The 23,713-nt window shown below is 40.5% G+C and overlaps 1 protein-coding gene across 1 annotated transcript in view; it reads right to left on the minus strand.

Annotated features, from left to right (window-relative positions):
* LOC100702402 (alpha-2-macroglobulin-like protein 1) overlaps window positions 1–15,242 on the minus strand; it is a 21,254-nt gene extending 6,012 nt beyond the window's left edge. Inside the window, 7 exon segments of the mRNA XM_019357458.1 lie at window positions 12,971–13,039; window positions 13,112–13,146; window positions 13,149–13,183; window positions 13,274–13,401; window positions 13,850–14,062; window positions 14,509–14,696; window positions 14,771–15,242. Of these exon segments, the coding sequence (XP_019213003.1) occupies window positions 12,971–13,039; window positions 13,112–13,146; window positions 13,149–13,183; window positions 13,274–13,401; window positions 13,850–14,062; window positions 14,509–14,696; window positions 14,771–14,987 (885 nt within the window). The 5' untranslated portion in view covers window positions 14,988–15,242.
* Window positions 15,243–23,713: the final 8,471 nt, after the last annotated feature.

The raw sequence follows: 23,713 nt of genomic DNA on the forward strand, positions 1-23,713 counted from the left end.
AGGACGCTGACCCTTGGCCTACCCTGAAGAGTAGGGATAGTACCGTCGACAGCGGGGGAGAACTTGGGAACCTCCGAAATTGCTAGGAGTTAGAGTCTCCTATTTGCGCTTTTTTGGCTACGATAAATTTGGTTAGGGTATTAGCAATCGGGCCACCGTCAGGGACGGAATACTGGCTAAAATTGGTCGCAAAAAAGTCAGGGACTTTTATCGGTCGGACCGTTATGGGTAAATTTGTCGAAATTTATAGGATTTAAGAGGCCTAAAATCTGTGCAGTTGTAATTAAAGACGTCTGTAATATAAAATATGAGATCTATGAGTAAGATCAGTCTCTGTGTCAGTAATGCACAGCCGGATGTGCACTGATGGTGTGTGTAAATGCAAATGAGCAGCGGTGACGCGCAGAGAGGGTGGTTTCAGTTTCGAGAGGATTGAGCTTTTTGCTAAATGCCTGTATATAAGAGGTTGGTTTTGCTTATTATGAGAGTATGAATACAGTTTGAATATATTAGTGTGGATGTATAGAAAATGATTAGAAAATGACTGAATTTTGATAGATGTATATTTCGTGAGCCATAAATGTTGGTGTGTTTTATTTTTTCAGTTATGTGTGTGTGGTGAGAAGCTGTGAGGACGATGAGAGGTTTCAGTTTTCTTTTTCTTTTTTCTTTTGACTTGCTCTTTCTGATCATGGAAGGCATGTCCAAAATACTCGTATGAAAGCGTATTTTGAGTGATTTTAACCGTGTGAATGCTGTCAGTATTTGATTTGAGTGACTCTGCATGATTTGTCTGAGTGAGTGGAAAATGGAAGTTTGAGAGAGAAAAGGCAGTGTGTGAGACGAGTCATGGCGTCTGAAAGAGGTTAGAAACATTTAAAAGTGGGTATGAAATATATTTCTTTTGTGATGAAAAGTAGGATGTTTGAAAGTGCTTTTAATTCAAGAAATCCATGAGAGATGTTATGACAGGTTGAGTTTATTTTTTCCGATTGAAAACACATAAGTATATACACTTGGGAAACCCAGTTAAGAGATTATTGGGTGACTGATGCTATAAAACTGACCTAAAGAATGGTCCTGTGTGTGAAGGAGTGTTGATTGTCCTGATGTTTGAAAGAGCTCTAGTTAAATGTGTGTGAATGAAATGAAAGTGTATTGTTTTTGGATCAAGATTTAGTAGAATTACTGATTGTTTGTAGATTGTGAAATTTAAGGGGAGACAGAGTCTGACTGTTGCCTGCAGAAACAGGAAGTATGTGTGTGTGTCGGGGACAGGAACTCTGCATGCCCATAAAAGGAACTGAGTGTGTACAGAAAGAACACAGAGAGACAGATGAGGCCCATGAAGCAAATGAAGCCTTTAAGAAAAAATGAATATAATACTGATTGTATGCTTTAGTGTGTCAATACAGGTGGACGTCTTTCAACTTTGGAACCTTGAGTGCAGCACCAGAACAATAGATTAATAGAATTGGGAGAAAATAAGCCAGGCTTTGGCTCGAAATTGTGCGGCTTGATCTCTCACTTTGTCCCTGAAACTGAGAAGAAACTCAAAAGACAGTCAAGGACAGTCAATCGCCTGATGAAGACCGACAGAACATCGTGGACTTGAATACAGCAGGCAAACGACAGTGCCACTGATCCATTAACACTGATGACGACTGACGACCAGCAGCAGCATGTAAGAGTAATGCAACATGTACTGTGAAAATACAGGCTGGGCAGTTGAATAGTGGGATAAAGAATTGTGGAAGAGCACTGGACATTGAGTGATATTTTGCCATGCTGGGACTTAATCTAAAAGAAAGACTGTAAAGAAACAGAGAAGAAGACAACAGCTGAGTTGAGACTGTGTTTGCTGGAGCTTTGAAGCACGAACAGGACACTGTGAATGAAACAGAGACCGGTGAGAGATGAAGCTGGACGAGTTTGACTGCGAGAATATAGGATATAATTGGATTGAAAGTTGAAGCCTGAACTCATGAATTGTTTAGGGATGTCCACCACAGCATAACAAAGAGGTAAACATTAGAAAAGGTAAGAATAATGAAAGAAATAATTGTTATTACCTTAATGAATAGAAAACACACATACAAATTGTTACATGTGAGATTATTTTTGAAATGAATCAGAAGTGAGATAGTTTGAATCTAAAGCTCAGTGGGGAAATGCATAAATTAAATATGAATATATAGGATGCAATGAAGAAACAGCTTACACGTAGAGTACATTAACATGAATACATAGAAATGCAACGAAGAACTCAATGAATTAATTCAATGAAGAAGCAGTTTACACTCAATTAACATAAAATGCAAGGAAGAACACGCTTACATGCATGGCATAATTGGTATTTCTGACCAGAGATAGAGAAATGGGTTATTTAAGCACTTGTGATAATAATGAAAATGTCTTAGTTTTGTTATTTTCAGGAGTAAAGCAGACTTGGACCAGTTCTCCAGACGCACCAGTCGGAAGAAAATTGTAGGTTAACATCAATGGATAAGTTAAGGCAAGTTTCTGGTTGAATTGTTCACAGAATGAGGTGTCCAGGAACCTGAAAAGCAAGCCCTAGCTCCTGGCTGAAGACCAGGAGGGATTATATTTAAGGTGGGAAATCAAAAGTTTCGGTTAGTAATTCGGGGAAAAGAAAACGGACTGCTTAACTGGAGAATTGGGAAGGAGTCTGGGAGACTGTGAAGCCATATATGCAAAATAACACATACCCATACACACACAGACAGAAAATGCATTAACCTTATAAAGACAAGCTCCTGAAGCTTAATGCATAGAGACATTGATTAAAACCTGGCTAAGAACATAAGCATATGCAATGAAGATCTGCTTGCTGCTTGTATGAGTGAGAGAATGGTGTGAATGGTTAATAAAATTGATGGGAAGATTTAAAATAGATGGAAAAAACAAAAGAAAAGTGTTTATAAGAGTGACTTAGGAGTGCTCTCGTACTGAGTGATCAAAACCGGTGATTAGTATAGAAAGAAAATGAGAATAATTCAATAATGTGTTAAGGTTTAAACATGTTTTTCTCTTGTCAAGTTGGCTGTTGAGCTGTGAGTTTATGCAAATTAGCTGGAGCAGAGACACTTCCTGTGTGCGTGTGTGTCGGAGGCTTTCAGTTCAAGAGAGAGCGGTGGCTGTTGAAGATTATTTGGCGAAATATATACTGGTAAAGTATCAGGATATTTGATTACGGTGGTCAGGTCTGTTCAGAGGGGCAGATTTATCTATAAATCTATAATTTAGTGAGGGTACGTTGGTGAAATCGGTTTAGATCTTATGCTGAATGAACACATGGTAAAGTGAGGAAGGGAGACATTGTGCAAACGGTCTTTGATCTTTTGACGAGGTTTTCTGTGTGTTGAACGGGTGAAATTTAAGATTGTTTAAGATTTGTTGGGGCTGTTGTTTTTCATTTTAATAGAGGGAGTTTTGATAAACATGGACATGTCTAAAAGGGCCCATAGTTTTTGTAACAGTGCACTCAGGAAAAAACCTGTCAGGTGATTTTGTTTGGTACTTTGATGAGCTAATAATCAGCTCTCTTTTTTCATTTTTGTTCTAAGCAGGCCTGGAAGACAGTGAACGGACGGCGTTGACAAAATTACCAAGTACGAAAATCAGGTGGGCTTTACAGAATTATAATTGATTACAATCAGAGACTGATTGGCGGTGAGTCTCTGTCTAAAAAAAAATGATTGCAGCGAGTCAATCCAGTCAAAAGTATAGCGAACTATTTTCCTAAAAAGGAAAACGAAATAAAACAAATGATTGAGCTCATTTTGCTGATGTGGAGCATCTGATGACGTGCGCAGAAGGCTGCAGTATCAGCAAAAAATATCATGTGTGAATGCATGTGAGTGAATGCGAGTGATCGGACCAAGAGGGGAAATAAATAAAAGGTTGACAAACAGGAGGAGTGGAAGACTTAATTCTGGGGATGTGGATGTTTGTTTTGAGAAAATTATTTACTGGGGTTGGATTATGTTATTACATTATAGAATGCTAAATGCTAAAAGGGAAACATTGTTTGAGGTAACTCAAGTTACCATTAACTGAGGTAACACATGATTAATAACTGTTCTGTTTAAGTTTATTTTGTGTTATAACACAGGTTGGATCATAAGTGGGGAAATTGAGTATGAAATGTGAAGTTCTGGTTAACACACAGGTTTTGTTTCCAGGAAGTTCCAAGGATCCAGACTTTCCATGGAGCAACGATTTTGAGGAGATTTGACATGATGATTAAATTGATTTTGTTCCTTAAACACAGGTTTTCAGGGCTGGAGCAAAATACCGGAGAGGAGGATGGCTGAAGTGTTCTGAGAAATGATATGATATGACTAACCTTTTTCCCTTGTTAATTTTCTAAGCTTGGGTGAAGCATTTTGAGTTTTTTGCCACATGAGATGTGTCAAAAAAAGAGAGGGATTTAAGATTTAATTTGTTAATTTGAAATGGGTTTTAGTATGATTTTATAACGACTGGGGTTGTTTGATAATTTAGATATGGTAAAACTGAGGCAGAGATTGTTAATTCTAAAGAAAGGAGTAAAATGAACTGAATTCTGTTTAGAAGATAAATTGCTGGTGTTAATAAGAAGTTGTACACCAAATTTAGAGGGAAATTGTGGGAATAAAGGATATGCTTTGGGGAAAATAGTGAACATTTTATGAGTAGAAAATGTGGGATTTCTTTTTGATTCTTAGGATAAGTTGTCACAGTGACATAATGTTAGAATGTTGTTATAATGTAGGCTTTAGAAACAGATAGTAAATAGATTTATTAACTAAATAACTAACTAAACTGGGTGACATGTAAAATATTGAGATAACACATGCAGCGCTAAATTAGTCCTCTTATATAAAATGCAGTTACAGAATAACAAATGCTTGTTGAAGTGACCAAGTTTTTGTTTAAAACAGAAGCAAAGGGAAAAAGCTTATATATTTTGGTAAAGTCTGAGAAAGTATAAATTAGAATGTATCATTACATCAAGAGCAGCAGAAATGAAATAAAATGGTATACCAAAACAGGTTATAACACAGGAAATGTGAGTTTTAAAATGAAGTTAGTGTCGACACACAGAAGTTGTTCTTAGGGAGCTTTTAGCTATGATGAAATTTATTTATACTTAGTTGATTAACATGGTTGTTTTTCTTTGATGCTTTAGTAGAATAAGCTGATATAATGATTTTCTTGATATATTTTCTTGTGATAGGTGACTTTAGATGAGAGGTAGGCCCTTGCAGCAGTGACAGTTTGTGTACAGGATGTGGGTGATCAGATAAGGAACAACAGGAAACATATGACAGCAGTGCTGTAAGACTGTTAGAAAGCTGTAGATTGAGATGAGTGATGTTTAAGATTATATAGGAATAAAAGTCAAAAACCAAATACGAAATTAGGTTCATGTTTTGAGTAATAATAGGTTAAATCGAGTTTGAATAAGGAGAGCACTTGAGGTTTTCTATCCTTTACAGGAGAAGATTTCCACGAGAGAGGCACCAAGGACAACCTGACTTTACCCATGGTGTGTTCTTAGGGGGAGCTGGCATTTCTAGAGAGGGTCAGAGTAATGTTATAAGTGTGTGGTGACCCTTTTTAAGGGTCACCAAGAGAGGGGATTGAGAGGAATAGAAATATTTTCCTGCTATTATTTGTTGCTATTTTGATAATCATCATTACCGTTTCATGTTAATAGTGATGTTGCTTTCACAGATGCATTCAGATGTTCAAATATATTGGTATTATATCAGTCTTTATTACAAGTCCAGTTATAACCACTTCGAACTGTTGAGTTGAATATATAATTTTAAATGCTTTTCTAATGCTTCGATAATCTTAAAGGGTTTCTGTGTAGACTGCAGGGACAGGAAGTTACATGTGTTTGAAGTTGCAGGCTTCTGCAGAAGTGAAACCGAAAGCAGAGCGAGCGCAAGCCAAAGAGTAGGGTGTTTATTCAGTAGATTACATATATAGTTCCAGTTAGGTTATTATATGTAGGGATGAGCCTCTGTTCTGGTGAAAGGTCAGAAGTGTAACGGGTGAGATGTGAGAGCATTTAAGGGCGAGACATATACATACAGACACAAATAGTGAGAGGTCATGACACGTACGCAGTACACAGCATGCACGCGCCCTCGCACGTGTACGCACACACACATACACACCATGGTAGATCTATTTTGGTAAGTGAGAAGTGAAGATGGGTTTTTGCTGCAAATGCAGAATTGTGCCGACGTACTTAGAGGAAGTGCAACAGATAAAGCGACAGCGAAGACGAGCTGAGGGGAAGCACCGACCCGAAGACAATGTTCTTTAAACTATGTTAAAGTTCATGGAACATTTTGTGGTTTGGATTGACGTAAGCTGTACTATTGTCTGTTTTGCAAAAGAGGGGGCTTTGTTGTCCTACTCCTATAAAACCTTGTCTAATGATTGTAAGTTCAGTTCGACGCTGAAATCTGCACAGCGGTCGGACTCACACATGTGTTTATTAAAATACTGTCTAATTGCACACCGGACCGGATCTGTGGTTATTTATGGATTCCTCTCTCAACATTGAACCTTAACACACCCAATCTAATTTTTCAATCTTAATCTAAACTATTCCTGACCTTCCCCTTCTTTCATCTGATCATCTCAAGCACGTCCTGTACCAAATTTGCTTCCTCTTTTCAAGCCCACATTTAATTACAAGCTCTAACACATTTGCCCTATGTGGCTGTCTCGACGTTTCCTATCAACTTACAAAGATACCAGAGTTATTCTCAGAACTCAGAGCTGAGGTTCCCCTTTCCTAAGTCTGTATGTTCTAGAAGAGAGCAAGCTGCTAGTCGGTAAACAAGTTTATCACCACAAAAGTTATTAGGTAAAAAGTCACGTAGACATTTGCTTAGTAACCCTAAAAGAGCACCTTTCATGTAGCTAATCACATATATACAATTTTCCTTTGACATATCTGTATGTGCACGCCTAAATTATAACCTCTTATTCTAGAAATCAAAAATAACCTGAAAATAACACTTTCTGCCTCAGTTTTACCATACCTAAATTATCAAAAAAAACCCCAAATGTCATCAAGTAATCCTAAAACCCATTTCAAATTAAACCTTAAATCCTATAACTCCCCCCTTTTTGTGACACATCTCATGTGTTGCAAACTCAAAATCCTTCACTCAGGTTAGGGAATTAAAAGAAAAGGTTAGTCATATCATATTAAGTCTACATGCTCCGGACCTTCAAACCTGTTTTTAAGGAATGAAATCAAATTAATCATCATGTCAAATCTTTTCTTGGCTCCATCCACAGCCTGCATCCTTGGAACGTCCTAGAAACAAAAACCTGTGTGTTAACCAGAACTTCACATTTCATACTCAATTTCCCCACTTATGATCCAACCTGTGTTATAAAAGAAAACTTAAAACAGAACAATTATCAGTCATGTGTCCAACCTTAGTCCAGTCTTTTGTCAGTGTCCAGTCGGTCCAACCTATGGTCTGCCTGGTCCGTCCATTCACCTGTCCATTCCCACACATTCACTCACACGCATTAACATCGGGTATTGGTAGACTTCCGCACAAATAATCAGATTTTCCACTTTCAGCAAACTCAGTTTATTTATATAATCATTTATTTTCATTTTACTTGTTTCTAGGAAAATATTTCTTTGTACTTTTGGACTGGATTGGCTCGCTGCAATCCTTTTAGACAGGGACTCACAATCTGATCCGATCCCCACACGTGGCCTCTTTCCTTCGCCCATTGTAATCTGGAAAAGGTCACCTTATTTTTGTTCACCTGAGACTTTTGTCAGCGCTGTTATTCATTCTTTTGCAGGCCTGCTTAGAACAAAAATGAGAAAAAAGAGAGAGCTGAGTATTAGCTCATCAAAGTACAAAACAAAATCACCTGACAGGTTTTTTCTTTCTAAGTGCACTGTTACAAACCACCCTTAAACATGTCCATGTTTATTAAAACTCCCTCTATTAAAAATAAAACAACAACCTCAAAAATCTTCAACAATCTGAAATTTCACCCGTTCAACACACTGAAAACCTCGCCAAAAGCTGCACCGTTTCGTACACAACAATATCCCCCTTTAAGCACTTTACCATACTCAGATTCAGCCTAAGATATAAACACGTTATAACAATGTGTCAACACTAATTTATAAACCTCTTAATAAAATTTGCACCTCTGAACAGTCAACTTCTCCTTTAAGGCCTCAATCACACACACAGCAAGCTCCTCTGTCCGCACTCACATGAGCTCCCGAACTAATTTGCATACTGAGTCACATCTCAACAACTTAACTTGGCAAAATAAATACATGTTTAAACTTTATCACATTATTCGATTATTTTCATTTTCTTTCTATACTAATCACTTGTTTTGATCAATCAGTGCAAGAGCACTCCTAAGTCACCCTTTTAAACTACTTTAATCACTTTATTAAACATTCACACCATTCTATCACTCATACAAGTAGCAAGCTGATCTTCATTGCGTATGTTTGTGTGTGCTATTTTTGCATATATGGCTTCACAGTCTCACAGACACTTTCCCATTCTCCAGTTAAAGAGTCAGTTTTCTCCTTCCCCGAATTGCTAACCCAAACTTTAATTTCCCACCTTAAATAACAGCCCTCCTGGTCTTCCGCCAGGAGTTAGGGCTTGCTTTCAGGTTCCTGGACACATCCTGCTGTAAACAATTCAACCAGAAACTTGCCTTAACGTATCCATTCATGTTAACTTATAATTTCTTCCGACTCCTGCATCTGGAGAATTGGTCCGGGTCTGCTTTACTCCTGAAAATAACAAACTAAGACATTTTCATTATTATCACGGGTGCCTAAACGACCCATTTCTCTTTTTCTAGTCAGAAATACCAATTATGTCATGTATGTAAGCGTGTTCTTCCTTGCGTTTTATGTTAATTGAATGTAAGCTGCTTCTTCATTGAATTAATTCATTGAGTTCTTCGTTGCATTTCTATATATTCATGTTAATGTACACTACGTGTAAGCTGTTTCTTCATTGCCTCTTAAATTATAATCAGTTTTACTTCATGCATTTTTTCACTGAGCTTTAGATTCAAACTATCTCACTTCTGATTCATTTCAAAAATAATCTCACATGGAACAATTTGTGTATGTGTGTTTTCAATTCGTGTTTACCTCTTTTAAACGTGATATGGTGGACATCACTAAACAATCATGAGTTCCCGCTTCAATTTTCATTCCAATTATATCCTATATTCTCGCAGTCAAACTCGTCCAGCTTCACCTGAGACTGGACCCCATCCCTTTCTCATAGTGTCCTGTTCGGGCTTCAAAGCTCCAGCAAACACAGTCTGTTTCTTCTCTGTTTTGATCTTTCCGTATTCTTCTTCGACGTTAAGTTCCCGTCCTGCTTTCCAGTCTTCTCTTCCAAGATTACTTCAAGCATGGCAAATATCACACTCAATGTCCAGTGCTCTTCCACAATTCTTTATCCCACTGTTCAACTGCCCAGCCTGTATTTTCACAGTACATGTTGTTTTTCTTACATGCTGCTGCTGGTCGTCAGTCGTCATCAGTGTTAATGGATCGGGGGCACTGTCGTTTGCCTGCTGTATTCGAGTCCGCGATGTTCTGTCGGTCTTCATCAGGCGATTGACTGTCCTTTGGACTTCTTCTCAGTTTAGGGACAAAGTGACAGGTGAAGCTGTAGAATTTCAGCCAAAAAGTGGCCTGTTTTTCCCAATTGTTCCTCTATACTTTCTTGCCGGTTACTCAAAGTTCAATGTTGAGAGAAGTCCACCTGTATTGGCACACTAAAGCATACAATTAGTATTATATTCATTTTTTTTATCTTAAAACCTCGATTTGCTTCATCTCCCTCGAGTTTGACTCGAGTCGATCTAAAAACAATACACCTTCCTTTCATACACACTTTTAAATAGAGCTCTTTCAAACATAAAAATAAACTCAACCTCTCATACCATCACTCATGCATTTCTTGAATTAAAAGCACTTTCAAACTTTAAAACATCCTACTTTACATCACAAAAGAAATATATTTCATACACACTTTTAAATGTTCTAACCTCTTTCAGACGCCATGACTCGTCTCACACACACTGCCTTTTCTCTCAAACTTCTCCCTTTTTCACTCACTCAGACAAATCATGCAGAGACATTCAAATCAAATACTGACAGCATTCACATGGTTAAAATCACTCAAAATACGCTTTCATACGAGTATCTTGGACATGCCTTCCATAATCAGAAAGAGCAAGTCAAAAAGAAAAAAGAAAAAGAAAAACTGAAACCTCTCATCGTCTCACACACAGCTTCTCACCACACACACATCACTGAAAAATAAAACACACCAGCCTTTATGGCTCAAAATATATACATCTATCAAAATTCAGTCACTTACTATACATCCACTACAGCAACTCAAAACTTTATTTATAACCCTCTAATAAACATAAATGGCGTCTTAAACACATGCATTCAACAATGTTTGCAGCAGTACTTGTGAAACCAACTGTGGTTTAAGCAGTTCACAGCTTCTTAATTTGCATTTTATTACCTTCTAGGACATTCTAGTCTCTATTTCCTCTGTTTTCATGTTATCTCCGTTTTACACACACAAACACCACCAACACACACTCCCCCTAAAAACCCACAAAAAAACTATCTCTAAAAACACACACAAGAACCCTTAAGAAACTTCATTCATTTATTATTATTTTAAACCCTTAAGATGTTGTGCTGTGTTTCCTCTGTGCCCGTTGCAACCTATATTAACATAAACCCAAAGTGTAAATAAGTCTGTCAAATCTAACTCCTTATATATTATGGAACTGGAAGAAAACCACTTACAATGTGCTAAACCCCTCCTTAGCCCAACAAACATCAAACAACTTACACCTATATGTATCACTCAAAGTCTACGTCAATACCTGAGAAACACCAAATGTGTCCAAATAACTTGGAGACACCAAAAGAGACATCACTTACAGACATATTTATTAATGAAATTATTTCAAAGTCAATTTCAGTTTTCAGACCCCAAATAACGGTCATAAGTATCAACAGTTTAAGTATCCTATCTCAAAACCCAGCAAAAAGTCATATAGTCATGGCAAGAAATAAAAACTTTACTTACAGTATTGTAATAAACAAAACCAGCATCTTAAATACAGGCATTCAGCAATGTGTAACACTCTCTATGAACTTCCTAAAACTCTAGGGACCTCGCAGCTGCCTCATTTGCATTTTCACACACACACACACAGTCTAAAAATAATACCAGCCTGACTCACAGACTCCTCTCACACACAACTTTACACAGACGTCTTTATAATTACAATAACAACAATTATTAGGCCTGAGATTGCACAACCTACAGAATTTTGACAAATTTAAATTAACCCTCCAAGGGATAAACTCCAAGTTTTTTATTATCAATTACCCAGTATCAGGTCCAACCTGTCTCTGGTCTAATCTCTAAAATCCCTAACTCAATTTAAAAGCGTCCAACGCCCAAGCTCCAAGCTTTGCTACCCAAAAAAGCGCAAATACCGTTCCAAACGGTCAAGTGGTCCAACCACTAGCTTATTTCAGGATGCCCTGTACCCCACGGTCAAGCCAAACCGAGCTAATCCTATTCACCGATAGGTCAACAATGTGCGTCCACATCGAGGAGGGATCGCAACGTCCGGGCTATGCGCTTCTTAACAGACACCGCTGTCGTTCTAGAAAAATTTATAATAATTTGAACCAACAATCTACACTCCCAGACGAGAGTAAAATTCCGGCAGACCTATCCTTGTGGACATAGGGGACTCTAACCCACAAAATGACCATCACAAGATAGGGTCAGTAACCAATGGGACTCTAACCAACAAAATCACCAAATTCCCTACTTTCTACGTGAGACTCTAACTCACTTTAACTCTTTTTCCTTTTCCTTTGGGACTTTAACCCGGTACTTTTACTTATAACTTATCATTACTTCAACCGGTAAACCTCATGAAAACTTCACCAAAATCAAAACAGACCTTCACTAGTAATTTTCAGTGAGTAGACTTTTAATTTGGAATATCCAAATGGCACATTTTGGAAATAATTCAACAGGTAGTGCCTTACCTTTGAATAAGCCGGCTTATGTCCACTCACTTCGACCACTGACACGTGTCTGCTCGTTCGAGCGCCTCGGACCCTCTCGGTCTCAATCTCCAAGTCTCTCCCCTCAACCCTCGGCCAATGCACCAAATGTTACAAGTTCGAAATTGAGGACGAGAGTAAAACAATGATGGTCCAAAAGAGGTCGATCAAACAATTGATTTTTAATGAATACACGCAGCGTGGGGAGACGTACACTGGAAACCATCAGTTGTAAATCCCCGACCAAAAATACACTTCAGATTGCTTTTATAACATCAGGGTATTATGACGCCCCCTCTTGCGTTTACAAGCACATAATTTGCATCTTAAGAACATTCTTTGCCCCTTGTACAGACAATGATCTATTCTAAGAAATAAATGCAGACACAGAAGTTCCCCTTTCTGGCATCCTCTTTCAAATATGGTGATGATCTCAGGCCTTTGAGGTCCCCATGGACTTGTCCTCCTCTTTGCGTCACCTGTTGCTAGGCAAACTCAAATGCAACAAGAAGCTGAATACATTCAGGCCTTCACTCAGCTACTATTTTACTGTAGCAATATACTCAGCATATAAGCTTTTAAGATTATAGATTTAACTCAACGATTTAAAGTGGTTATACTGCACCTGTAATAAACATGTTAATATTTGATTATGATAACCCCTGTAATACAAATTATAACATAACGCCAGCAACTTCAATAAATGCTTGGATGAAATGATAATTAATGCAATGATAAGATGATGGTTATGTAAAATAATCCCTGTAATTCCACACTTTCTCTTACCTCCTCTAAGTACACCAGAACATGATCTTCCTTTGGTTCAACAGGACTCACCAGGAGCCCACGTTTGAGCTGTGAGGAGATGACATCATCACAGTTATCACATGACACACACGTGTTGGTAGAGTCTGTCTAATTACTCACACTCTTCAAAGACTCGGGGTCTGGGGAAAATCCAGGACCACCATGTTTGTGGTTTTCTCCTTCCCACTGTAGCTGTGTTTGAACAGTGTGTGCACACATGCTCTTCATCCACCAACAGTGACTCCACGCTGGTACAGAGCACTCCTCTAACCTGTCACATACTTACAGGGATGTATTTCCACAGTCAGTCTGGCTCTGGCACATTCACCTGTGGTGTCCACCTCTGCTTGGACTTTCACACTGAGAGTGGTGAAATCAGGAGGTGTTGGGATGTTGTAGGTGGCACAAATCTGGGAAACAAACAGAGCCAATCACAGCTCAGTGCACCCTGCTGTCACTTTTCTACACCATGACACTTTTATATTTATACCTATATCTCTATATTTATCTATTTATCTTAATATTTATCGATCTCTGTTTCTACACTCATTTTATATCAGTACTTGATGTTTGTTGTGTATGTGCTACTACGACAGCTCAGTTTCCCTCTGGGATGAATAAAGTTTCTCTGATATTGACACAAAGTGACTTGATTTATTTTTGCTCTAATTTAGTGTAAAATAGAATTTTACTGTGTGCAGTTATTACTGTCAGGTCTAATGTCTTTGTTGTCTATGAAAACACAGTTATTACATGTGAAAATGCTCATCTTCTTTACCGTTTTATAAGTACAAAGAAACAAAGAAAGCCTTTGTTTTTACACTAACCAGGACCTTGTTCCATGATGCTGTCACTGACCTGCACTGAAGCACATGCGGTGCTCTTCACCTCCAGGCTGTATTTTCCTGACACGTCCTGCAGCGCCTCTGCCTGGTAGAGCAGTTTGTTGCCCTGATTTACATCAAATGTCAGCTGACTGCTGGGAGCCTGAACTGTCACTGTGCTCCAACCTTCAAGACTGAACACCAGAGTGGAGTAGAGAGCCAGAGCCTGAAGAGCCTCCACTGTGTCCTACAGGATGGATTCATTTTGACATGAAGTTCAAACTGCCTGTGTCACTTCAACACACTCTCACAAAAAAGTTTCTAACCTTCACTTCCTGGTTAAATAAAGGTTAAACAGGTTAAATATCTTTAACAGAGAATGAACTCAAAGAAACAAAGTACAGAAATCACAGGTATAAACTTATAGACTGCAGGTGAGCTGTTATTTACAGGCTGTTATGTGTAGTTGGTGCATAGAAGGCTATTCTGTTACACATTTTTAGACCAAAATAAATTTCATATTGTAAATAAAGAATAAGAAAATTCCTGCCTGGCTAAAACAAGTCTGCATATCTGAGAGAAAAGCACAGCAACAACATGAAAGCATCAGTATTGTTTCTTCTGTCCCTGATTTTGTCCAAGACTATATATGAACTCAAAGATTAGCTTCATGCTGTTCGGGTGGTGTAGTACCTGAGTGGAGGAGAAGCCTCTGTAATAGTTCTGCTGCCCAGTCAGCCACCTGATAATACCAGAGGCATATCCCAGATCCCCAGCAGTTGGGGAGGTGCTGAGTTTGGCCAACAGCACATAAGAACTGATCTCCACTGAAAGGGAGGCTGATGTTTCTGCTGCTGTCTGAGACCAGTAGAGGAAACCTCCTACAAACACACACAATAACAGTTACAGTTATGCTAATAAAGCCTGAATAATGTCCTGCTAAAGGATGACTCACCTTCCCTCACTGCAACTGTGTCCAAGTGCAGCAGAAGGTGAGCACGGGTCTCCACGTCTCCTGCCAGGGTGAACACATAGGCCAGCAGAGCTGTAGTGTAGATGTTGCTCAGGTCACTGAGAGACTCCTTGAGACAAGCCAGGCTCTTGTTCATCACAGGATCCTTTAAACGATCACAACAAAGAACTTTAATGGACAAACAGAAATCTTCTTTCATTAAACTCAGTGTGAGAACAAAAGGAGACAGTGTTCCTGATTCAGTGACTCAAACATCAGCGTGATAATAAAAAGCTGTGGGAATGATCCTAATATAAAAACATCTGACGATGTCTCAGCCTTCAAAGAGAAACCAGATTTCATGTGAATACTTCACCTTTTCATTTATGAATGGAGCATCATCAGTTTCTCATTTTTAGCTGACAGGATAAAAAGCTTTAGCATTTTCCACTACGAGCTCTACAAACACCACATAGGCTCCTCTTCTTCCTGTTTTTCTTTATCATTTATATATTTATTTATTCATTTCTATTACTGTCATTATTCCTATTAATATAATTCACATTCCATGTGTAATATAGCAATGCTGAAAGGCATCAGAAAAAAGGAAACAGGACAAAATAAGAACAAATAGAACTAGAAAAGTTGAATTTCCTGTGGAAATGCTGTGTGAATGCCTTGTAGTGGATTCTGCTGAAAAAAGCAGAAGTAAAAACTATGTGCTGAAAGGAGGTGAATAAACTGAAAATTCTGCTGAAAAGGGGTGAAGAAGCTGAAATTTTTATTGAAAAGAGGTGAAAAAGTTGAACTGTCTGCTGAAAAGAAAAGTTGCCCAGTGCAGTGCTTGAACCCGGGCCTCCTGGGCTCAAGGAGATTACTCATCTCACTGAGCCAAACTGGGTCGCAGAAAACTAAAAAGTGATGGAGAAACTGACAATTCTGCTGAAATGAGCAGAAGATGCTGAGATTTGTGCTGATAAGAGTTGAAAAGGCTGAAAATTCTGCTGAAAAGAGGGGAATCAGCAGAATGACATACCTTTATTAGTCCCACAAGGGGAAATTTCATAAGGCTGCCGACCTATTGCACGCAATGGCGGCGCCATCTTACCCTCCGACCATACATACATTACACAAAAACATCACATGGGGAAGACAGGTCAGAGAGGTATAACAATGGAAAATGCACCACATGAGGAAAGATAAGGAGAAAAAAAATAACTCCTCCCAGACTGAGCTCCAACAGGGAGATCAGTTTGAGAACGGAAAAAAAAACACACCTCTGCACATAGCACATGAAAAAACTCTTAAAACACATGACAAGCAACAGGGGTGGGTAAAGGGTGAGAGACAGCCGATTTAGACAGTACATCCGGGCCTGCAGCCTATGCGCTGGTCTCCTTGATCCACCGTCAGCATCGGAAGGGAATAAGCGTCAAAGGCGTTTGGAGGGGGGAAGGGGGATGAGTGTATGTCTGCACGTGTATATATGTCTGTGTGCGTGTGTGTGTATGTGTCCAGAGTTCAGCTGAGACAGTGTCCTTCGCCCTGCCAGGCTAAGTAATCAGTCTTCCAGCCAACCCAGGTGGCCTTGCATAGAAAGGGAAGAACAGTCAAAACACAGTCCTTATCAGGGTGTTGTTGTTCAGCTCCAGCCTTGCAACCGCAGCTGGCGCCGAAGGGGTATCCACATGAGTGATGGTGCTTTTTACTTTAGTGCGAACAGCTCACATGAATTTCCAAGCAGTTCTACAGTCCAACACTGGTCTCTCAATCTCCCGTTGGAGAGCTGCGAGCTTCGCCATACTTGTGCTCTGTGATGTTGTCATTCTTGTGCCCAAAGAGCCGATTCTGAGAACTCACGACAGTGTGCCTCCCCGAGATGTCATCCAATTTACGCTCAGAGATGTTATGCCAAGCGAGCCCTTCCGAGATGTAATCCAGTCTGCACTCAGAGATCTTATTCTGAGTATTCACGGCAGCCGTGAGCCTTTCTAAGATCTTATCCGTGCTGCACTCAATGAGCCCATTTTGAGAAACTCACACCTCTTCCCATCGTTTCAATCCCAGCAGGCAGCCTTGTGGGGGTTTGAACAGCTGGTTCCGCTTCCTTAGTTCTCCGGTAAGTCAGGGCCAAGCCAGCTCCGATTAGCCAGAACCCTGTTACCATGGTTCCGAATAGGTAGATATCTGCCAAGATGGTTCTGAATAGGTAGATATCTTCAGCACTCAGGCTCACCCAAGCCCAAACTTCTCATTGAGAAAGGCTGTCAATTGCATTCAGAGACCAGTTGATCAAATCCATAATTCTCTTTTAGGTTTTAGAGAACAGACTGTGAGAGAGTGTTCCAGGGAAAAGTAATACAAAAAACACGAGACTAGACAAGGACACAAGAGGCTAAGCAGGGAAGCTAAGGGAGAGGAGGAGGAGGAAAGGAGAAAAGGGCGACGAAGGCGCTCTTGACGACCGCCTTCGTCAAGAGCAAGAGCACGGGGGAATCTTCAAGTGTTGACTATTTACAATAAAAATATGAATTATTAGAGATATATGACGTAGATGGGTTAGGTTGGCTTAGAAGCCATGAAGGCCCCAATATGCAAATTTCAGTGTATCAGCCCTCATGGACGATTGGTTGGCTGGTTTAGAAGCCGTGAAGGCCCCGATATGCAAATTTGAATGTATCAGCCCTCACACAGGATTGGCTGGCTGGGAAGCCATGAAGGCCCTGATATGTAAATGTGAATGTGCCAGTCCTCACAGAGGATTGTGATCCACCAATCAGAGATGCTGCTTCTGTCTGCTTCATTAAGCTGTGTAGTTGTTCCTGTTAATACAGCTGCACCCCTTGCTCACACAGACAGAGACCCTGGCGTTCTGCAATGTATTCCTGACATGGGGCATCTTAGCAAACATATTGTGACTTAAGAGAGACATGATAACTTAACAGGAATACAATGATTTAGCAGAAATACTATATTTAGTAGAAATACTATAATTTGGCAGAAATACTATATTTAGCACAAATCCTATAAAATAGTAGAATTAGTATGATTTAGCAGAAATACTATATTTAGCACAAATACTGAAAAGTAGCAGAAATACCCTGATTGAGCAGAATAGTAAAAACCTAAGTAGAAATATTGGAAAAGCAAAATGGACAGCTGAAAAAATGCTGAACATGTTAAGATTCCCTCAAATGTACTTGTTCAATGGTGAAAAATTGGCAAAAATTAAAACAAAAAGAAATAAGAGCCTGCAGATACACATGATTACAAATATGGACACATATGCAAACACATATGCACAGAATGACACACACACACAGGATCTATGCCACTAAACCAGTCTGAATATATTCAACTTGAATCCTACAATGAGATGCTGCCAAAACAGGGTCTCTCTCTCTCTCTCTCTCTCTTTCTAACACGCACACACACACACACACACACACACACACACACACACGCTCACACAGTAGACTCAGCAGCAAGTGAACAGGGACTGTTAATAGCATTGTCTATATGTTTCTAGGTCAGTCAAACAGCCTGGAGCTGCTCAAGTTGAATCCACCAATCAGAGAGGCTACCTGTTTCCCGCCTAAACAGCTGTTCCTGGTGCAGCCTTTTACACACACACACACACACACACACACACACACACACACACACACACACAGAGACTGGCTTTTTGCTGTCTATTTCTCATATTGAGGATTCCCCTCAAACAAATGGCTATAATTTCCTAACCATAGGGGCTAGAGCGGTCATTCTTATACCGTTTTGTACAGAAGAGATGGGGGAATAGTCAAGTTTTGTCTATTTAAAATAAAAATTTGAACTTTTAGAGATATATGAAATGGATGACTGGTTGGCTTAGAAGCCATGAAGGCCCCAATATGCAAATTTGAATGTCTCAGCCCTCATATATGATTGGCTGGTTGGGAAGCCGTGCAGGCCCTGATATGTCAATTTGAATGTCTGAATCCTCACAGAGGATTGGCTGCCTGAATATATTCAGTGTCATTCCTACAATGAGATGCTGCAAAAAAGGGTCTCACTCTCTCTGTCTGTCACACACACAAACACACACACCTACACACACACACACACACAGCATCAGCAGCAGCAGTAGCGAGTGAACAAACAGGGGCTGTACCATTGACTGTAGAAAACATGGACGACGTGACTCCGCCTCCTACCATTGTGCAAAAATGAAGCCAAAATACCCCGCTTGTGGAGGCTGCCATCTTGCAAATTTGGAGCCAGAGTCTGCGTAGTAGTGACTTGAGGTGGAGCGACTGTGTAATGCTCCCGCCCACACACCCGCTGGACGTGACCGCAAACACGCCCCCCTACACTTTTTACGTAGCCCGGCTGCTCGAGTTATTTTGCTAGTTTACCGCGGCTGACGACTCGTTTAATTAAGGTAAATACAACCATGTCACTGTTATGAAAAAAGACACACAGCTTATCATCTTATAGCTCTAAAATCACTCTGTTGTTAATTTGTTAGTTAGATTAGCCGCTAGCATATGCATTGTGTTGGAGGCTTGTTGCTAGCTAGTTAGCGATGCTACACATCTAATACTCTTAATAGTCTGTGTTATTGAAGGATTCAGCACTTCTTATGTTTGTTATCCATTTTTAGACAGCGATGAGATAAGCTGCACACTCTACAGAGGCCCAGAGTTACTGTTAATATCAAAAATATTATGCTGTCCTTTGAGATTTTAACATAAGACTGTGAGTGTAATGGATCTAAAACTGTTTAAATCTTCAGAGCCCTCTACAGCCTGGTAACATGGAAACTTTAAAAACATCAGCAGAACGTTTCAGTAGTGTAGTCTAATTTGTTCTTTTCATTTAATAATAGAGTCCATATTTTATCAACAGCTACATTCACCCTGGGGAGAAACTAGTGAGGGAGACCATCAGGACCAAGCTGGGTTTCCTGGGTCCAGAGGTTTGGAGAAACTTCTTTACTTTGTTTCATCACAGCTGTCCTGTGCCAGAAGTTCTGTTGACCCACTGAAAGAGGCATCATTTAAGAAACACCAGGAAGACTGAAGCTCATAGCATTGATCAAGCAGGATTCATGATCTTCACCAGCAGCTCCCTCACAGGGAAATCTTGAGCACTCCTCTGTAGGCCCGCCCCAGGAGATGGATAAACCCAGCATTTCATGAACACTGTGATGGAGACCTTTGGTTTGTGTAATGTTATAAATACTCGGATACTCCCCAGAGGCTCCGGACTTTTTCTTTTCTTTTTTTTTTTTTGCCTGTCCCATTTGGCTCTTTTGCCATCAGAATTATTGTCTAAAGGCAAAGAAAGATGCCCAACGGATTTACTTTACCAAACTGACCATCCCAGCCTTGCCATAATGGTCCATTTGATTCACCTTTTATTGTTTATTTTATTTTCATTTGCTGAATACGGGACAGACTTTACTGGGAGAAAGAAAAGGGGAGAAAGAAACAGGGAAAGAAAAACAGCTGAGAAGAGGGACGGGGAAAAAAGGGCAAAAAACAAAAACCAACAGAGCAAGCAGACAAAAAAATACATATATCGATCACCTGGATCACCTGTTGAAAAAGAAAAAAGAAAACAAGCAGAAGAAAACGAGAGTAATAGGATAAACAACATCACAACAATATATGGGAATATGGCAGTAAATACTAAATGTTAAACATTATTGTGCAGCACGTAAGATCGACAGCGCACAGTGTGCTTTGAGGTAGGAGCCAAAAAGGGTGTAGTTTGTGTGTGTGATCACCCGTGTGTACACCTGTGAGCATGGACGCGCTTGTTTTTTTTAAAAGGTTCCTTCATGTAATGATCTGCTAGAGGGTGTGGGGGGCCACTGCCCCATCCTCCAGGGCATGAAGCAGGTATGGAGGAGATCGAAACTCCAGACATCCAGGGGCCCCAGAACACAAGAGACCAAGGAAGACCAACAGAGGGGCAGCCGCGCCACTATCCCCGAAAGAGCTGAGGAGAGTCCCAGATGAGGCGTCACTCAGCAGCCGCGGAGCAGAAGCCAGGGGGGTTGCAGTGACGCGCCCGTGGGCTCCGCCGGCAGCCAGCTGTGCCTGAGTGACCGAGCCCTAGGCCGAGGGCACCCCGCCTCCGAAGTGGCCCGAGCGAGCCCCAGGCTCCAGGCCCCGATAAGCAGCCGCCAAGGAGTGAGCCGGTGTGTACATGGGCGCCCATCCCTAGACACAAAGAACCACCAACGCACCGATGTCTGAGGGTGTCTGCCACCGGCAGGGGAAGTGGTGGGGGGAGATAGGCCTCCAAACCTTGGAGGGCCTGAGATGTTCCCAGAGAGGTGGCGTCTGATACCCAACCTGACATATAGACACAGACATACAGGCACACACAGATACAAACATCCATTCCCACCCTCATGCTCTCATAAACAATTACTCCACACTCAACCAACGTGGAGACAGACATAAAGAGACGCTGTACACACAATCACACTCCCCAAGCGTACTCTAAGAACCGGGTCTAGGTACCCTTACCCCTGGAGGAGGAAATTGCACCCAGACCCAGGTGGTGTTACCTTTTTCCCTGAGGTGGGGAGAAGCAGACCGCCCCGACTCCGCAGCGGCAGGGAGGCCCCACATACCAGACCCCAGTCGGACGGCCAACTCCTCCTCCTCCTGCCCCCCCCCCCGCTCCAACAGGCCGCAGAGAACGGGGGTGTGAGAAGACTCCAAACCTTCCTCCACCCGCTCATATGTAGTGTTGGTGTATGTTTGTTCTAAGGTGCATTTAAAACCCAGGAGGGCATGGAGCGACCTGCCAGAGAGCAGCAGGTAAGCGCATAGCCCCTCCTGCTAGCCCTCAATGTCTACGTGTAGTTAAAATTGAGAGGTGGGCAATGACGCCAGGTTTGGAGAAACTTCTTTACTTTGTTTCATCACAGCTGTCCTGTGCCAGAAGTTCTGTTGACCCACTGAAAGAGGCATCATTTAAGAAACACCAGGAAGACTGAAGCTCATAGCATTGATCAAGCAGGATTCATGATCTTCACCAGCAGCTCCCTCACAGGGAAATCTTGAGCACTCCTCTGTAGGCCCGCCCCAGGAGATGGATAAACCCAGCATTTCATGAACACTGTGATGGAGACCTTTGGTTTGTGTAATGTTATAAATACTCGGATACTCCCCAGAGGCTCCGGACTTTTACATAAAGATATTATATTCAGTCCTGTAGAAAGTTATATATTTAAACATATATGATCCTCTCTAGTTACTCTGGTATGAACAACTCTGAATCACTTTATGGTAAATAAGACACTATGTGCAAAAAACTGTGAAAGAATTCCAGATGACAAGTTTGTAGTTCAACATACAAGTGACGACCTTTGACCTTCATCAGGTTTTATTTAATTGTGAGAAAATCTCTTCATGCAGCTGAGTACATCAAGTGTTTAAAACGGAAGCTGTGCAGGTCTGAGATCAGCAGCTTTGTGAAACACCAAACTGAGGTCCTGTTAATGCTGATATATAGTTGACACAATTACAGGGATTAATCCTTTTGTTTTTTTGTCTTTAACTTTATCAATAAAGCTGCAGCTTTCACTACAGCATGTGTGGTACTTTAACCTTTGCACTGTTTTCATCAGTTCATTTTGCAGTTAACATGTCAACATGTTGGATGATCTGTCTGCTGTCACTGGGTGGTGCTGAGGTCTGAATCTGAGGGCAGCTCCTGTAATCACAAAGACAACAGAACCATCAAACTCAAATATAAATTTTATCCCTCAAAATTGAAATAAAGCTGATTCTTCTGTCCTCACACACTCAGGATCTGAAGTTCTCTTACATTTTTTTTCAGTATTACAGTACACTACAGTACTTTAATCCATAGTTCCTGATTAATGAGGAGTTACTGAAGTACAAGCTTTTAAAAAAGATGTTACTGTCTTTACAGATGTGGCAAGAGACTGAAAACATGCTGTTGTTTGCACATATTTAATATTCAGCTCTGCACAGGAGCTGCAGCAGGGTGCAGCCTGTTGCTTTTACAGTATAATACTTGTAATAAAAGTACAGTAACAGTAATTATTGACTGAGTAGCCCGGGGCGTTTCTCTTGATTTCTTTAGTAAATTCATTCACCTGCACAGATTAGCTAAATCCAACCAGAAAAAAGAAGCACAGAGCACAGAGAACCACAGTTCCAGAAAATGTGTTGTTTAGGAGACTAAAAGCTTGTTAGATACAGGTTAAATGTGACCATAAAATAATAAAGAGTAATGATAGGGACCTTAGTAATAGTTTGTAGGATTTCTATGTTATGTAAATTGCCCACACACAGTGTTCAGGCCAGATGTGCGCTACCCGTTAAAGGGGGCGAAGAAACCAGGCCTAAGTTTTAAAGAGGAAACAGGTTAAGTTTATAGAGGCTGTTTCCAAACAGTGACAAATGTAATGTAGGACCTTTTACCAGGAAAAAGTTAATTATATCTGTTTGGATTTTACCGTGAGCAGTGAGGGAAGTCAGCAGTGGGTTTAAACTGGGAGTCTAGATAAAAACGGGGTGGAGTGCCTAAAGGTAGGACAGTTCACAGCCCGGCGCAAATGTGAGGTGCTGTGTAAGAGCTTGATGTTTGTTATATTTTAGTTATTATTGTCACATGAAAGTGAACTGGTGGGTCTCATTAGCAAGAACGACGAGTCAGTGTACAGAGAGGAAGTGCAGAGGCTAACGGACTGGTGTAAAGACAACAACCTGTCTCTGAATTTTGACAAGACAAAAGAGATGGTTGTTGACTTTAGGAGGACACGAGGCCTGCTACAGACAGATGGTCTCTACTCCATCTGTCTGTAGCAGGGCGCATAAACACAATTAAAATGAATATCCTCCCAAGATTTTCTTTTCTTTTTCAGTGTGTCCCTGTATTTATCCCAATTTCCTTTTTTGTTAAATTAGACAA

Source organism: Oreochromis niloticus, linkage group LG4, assembly GCF_001858045.2.
Source record: "Oreochromis niloticus isolate F11D_XX linkage group LG4, O_niloticus_UMD_NMBU, whole genome shotgun sequence".
Taxonomy (NCBI): domain Eukaryota; kingdom Metazoa; phylum Chordata; class Actinopteri; order Cichliformes; family Cichlidae; genus Oreochromis; species Oreochromis niloticus.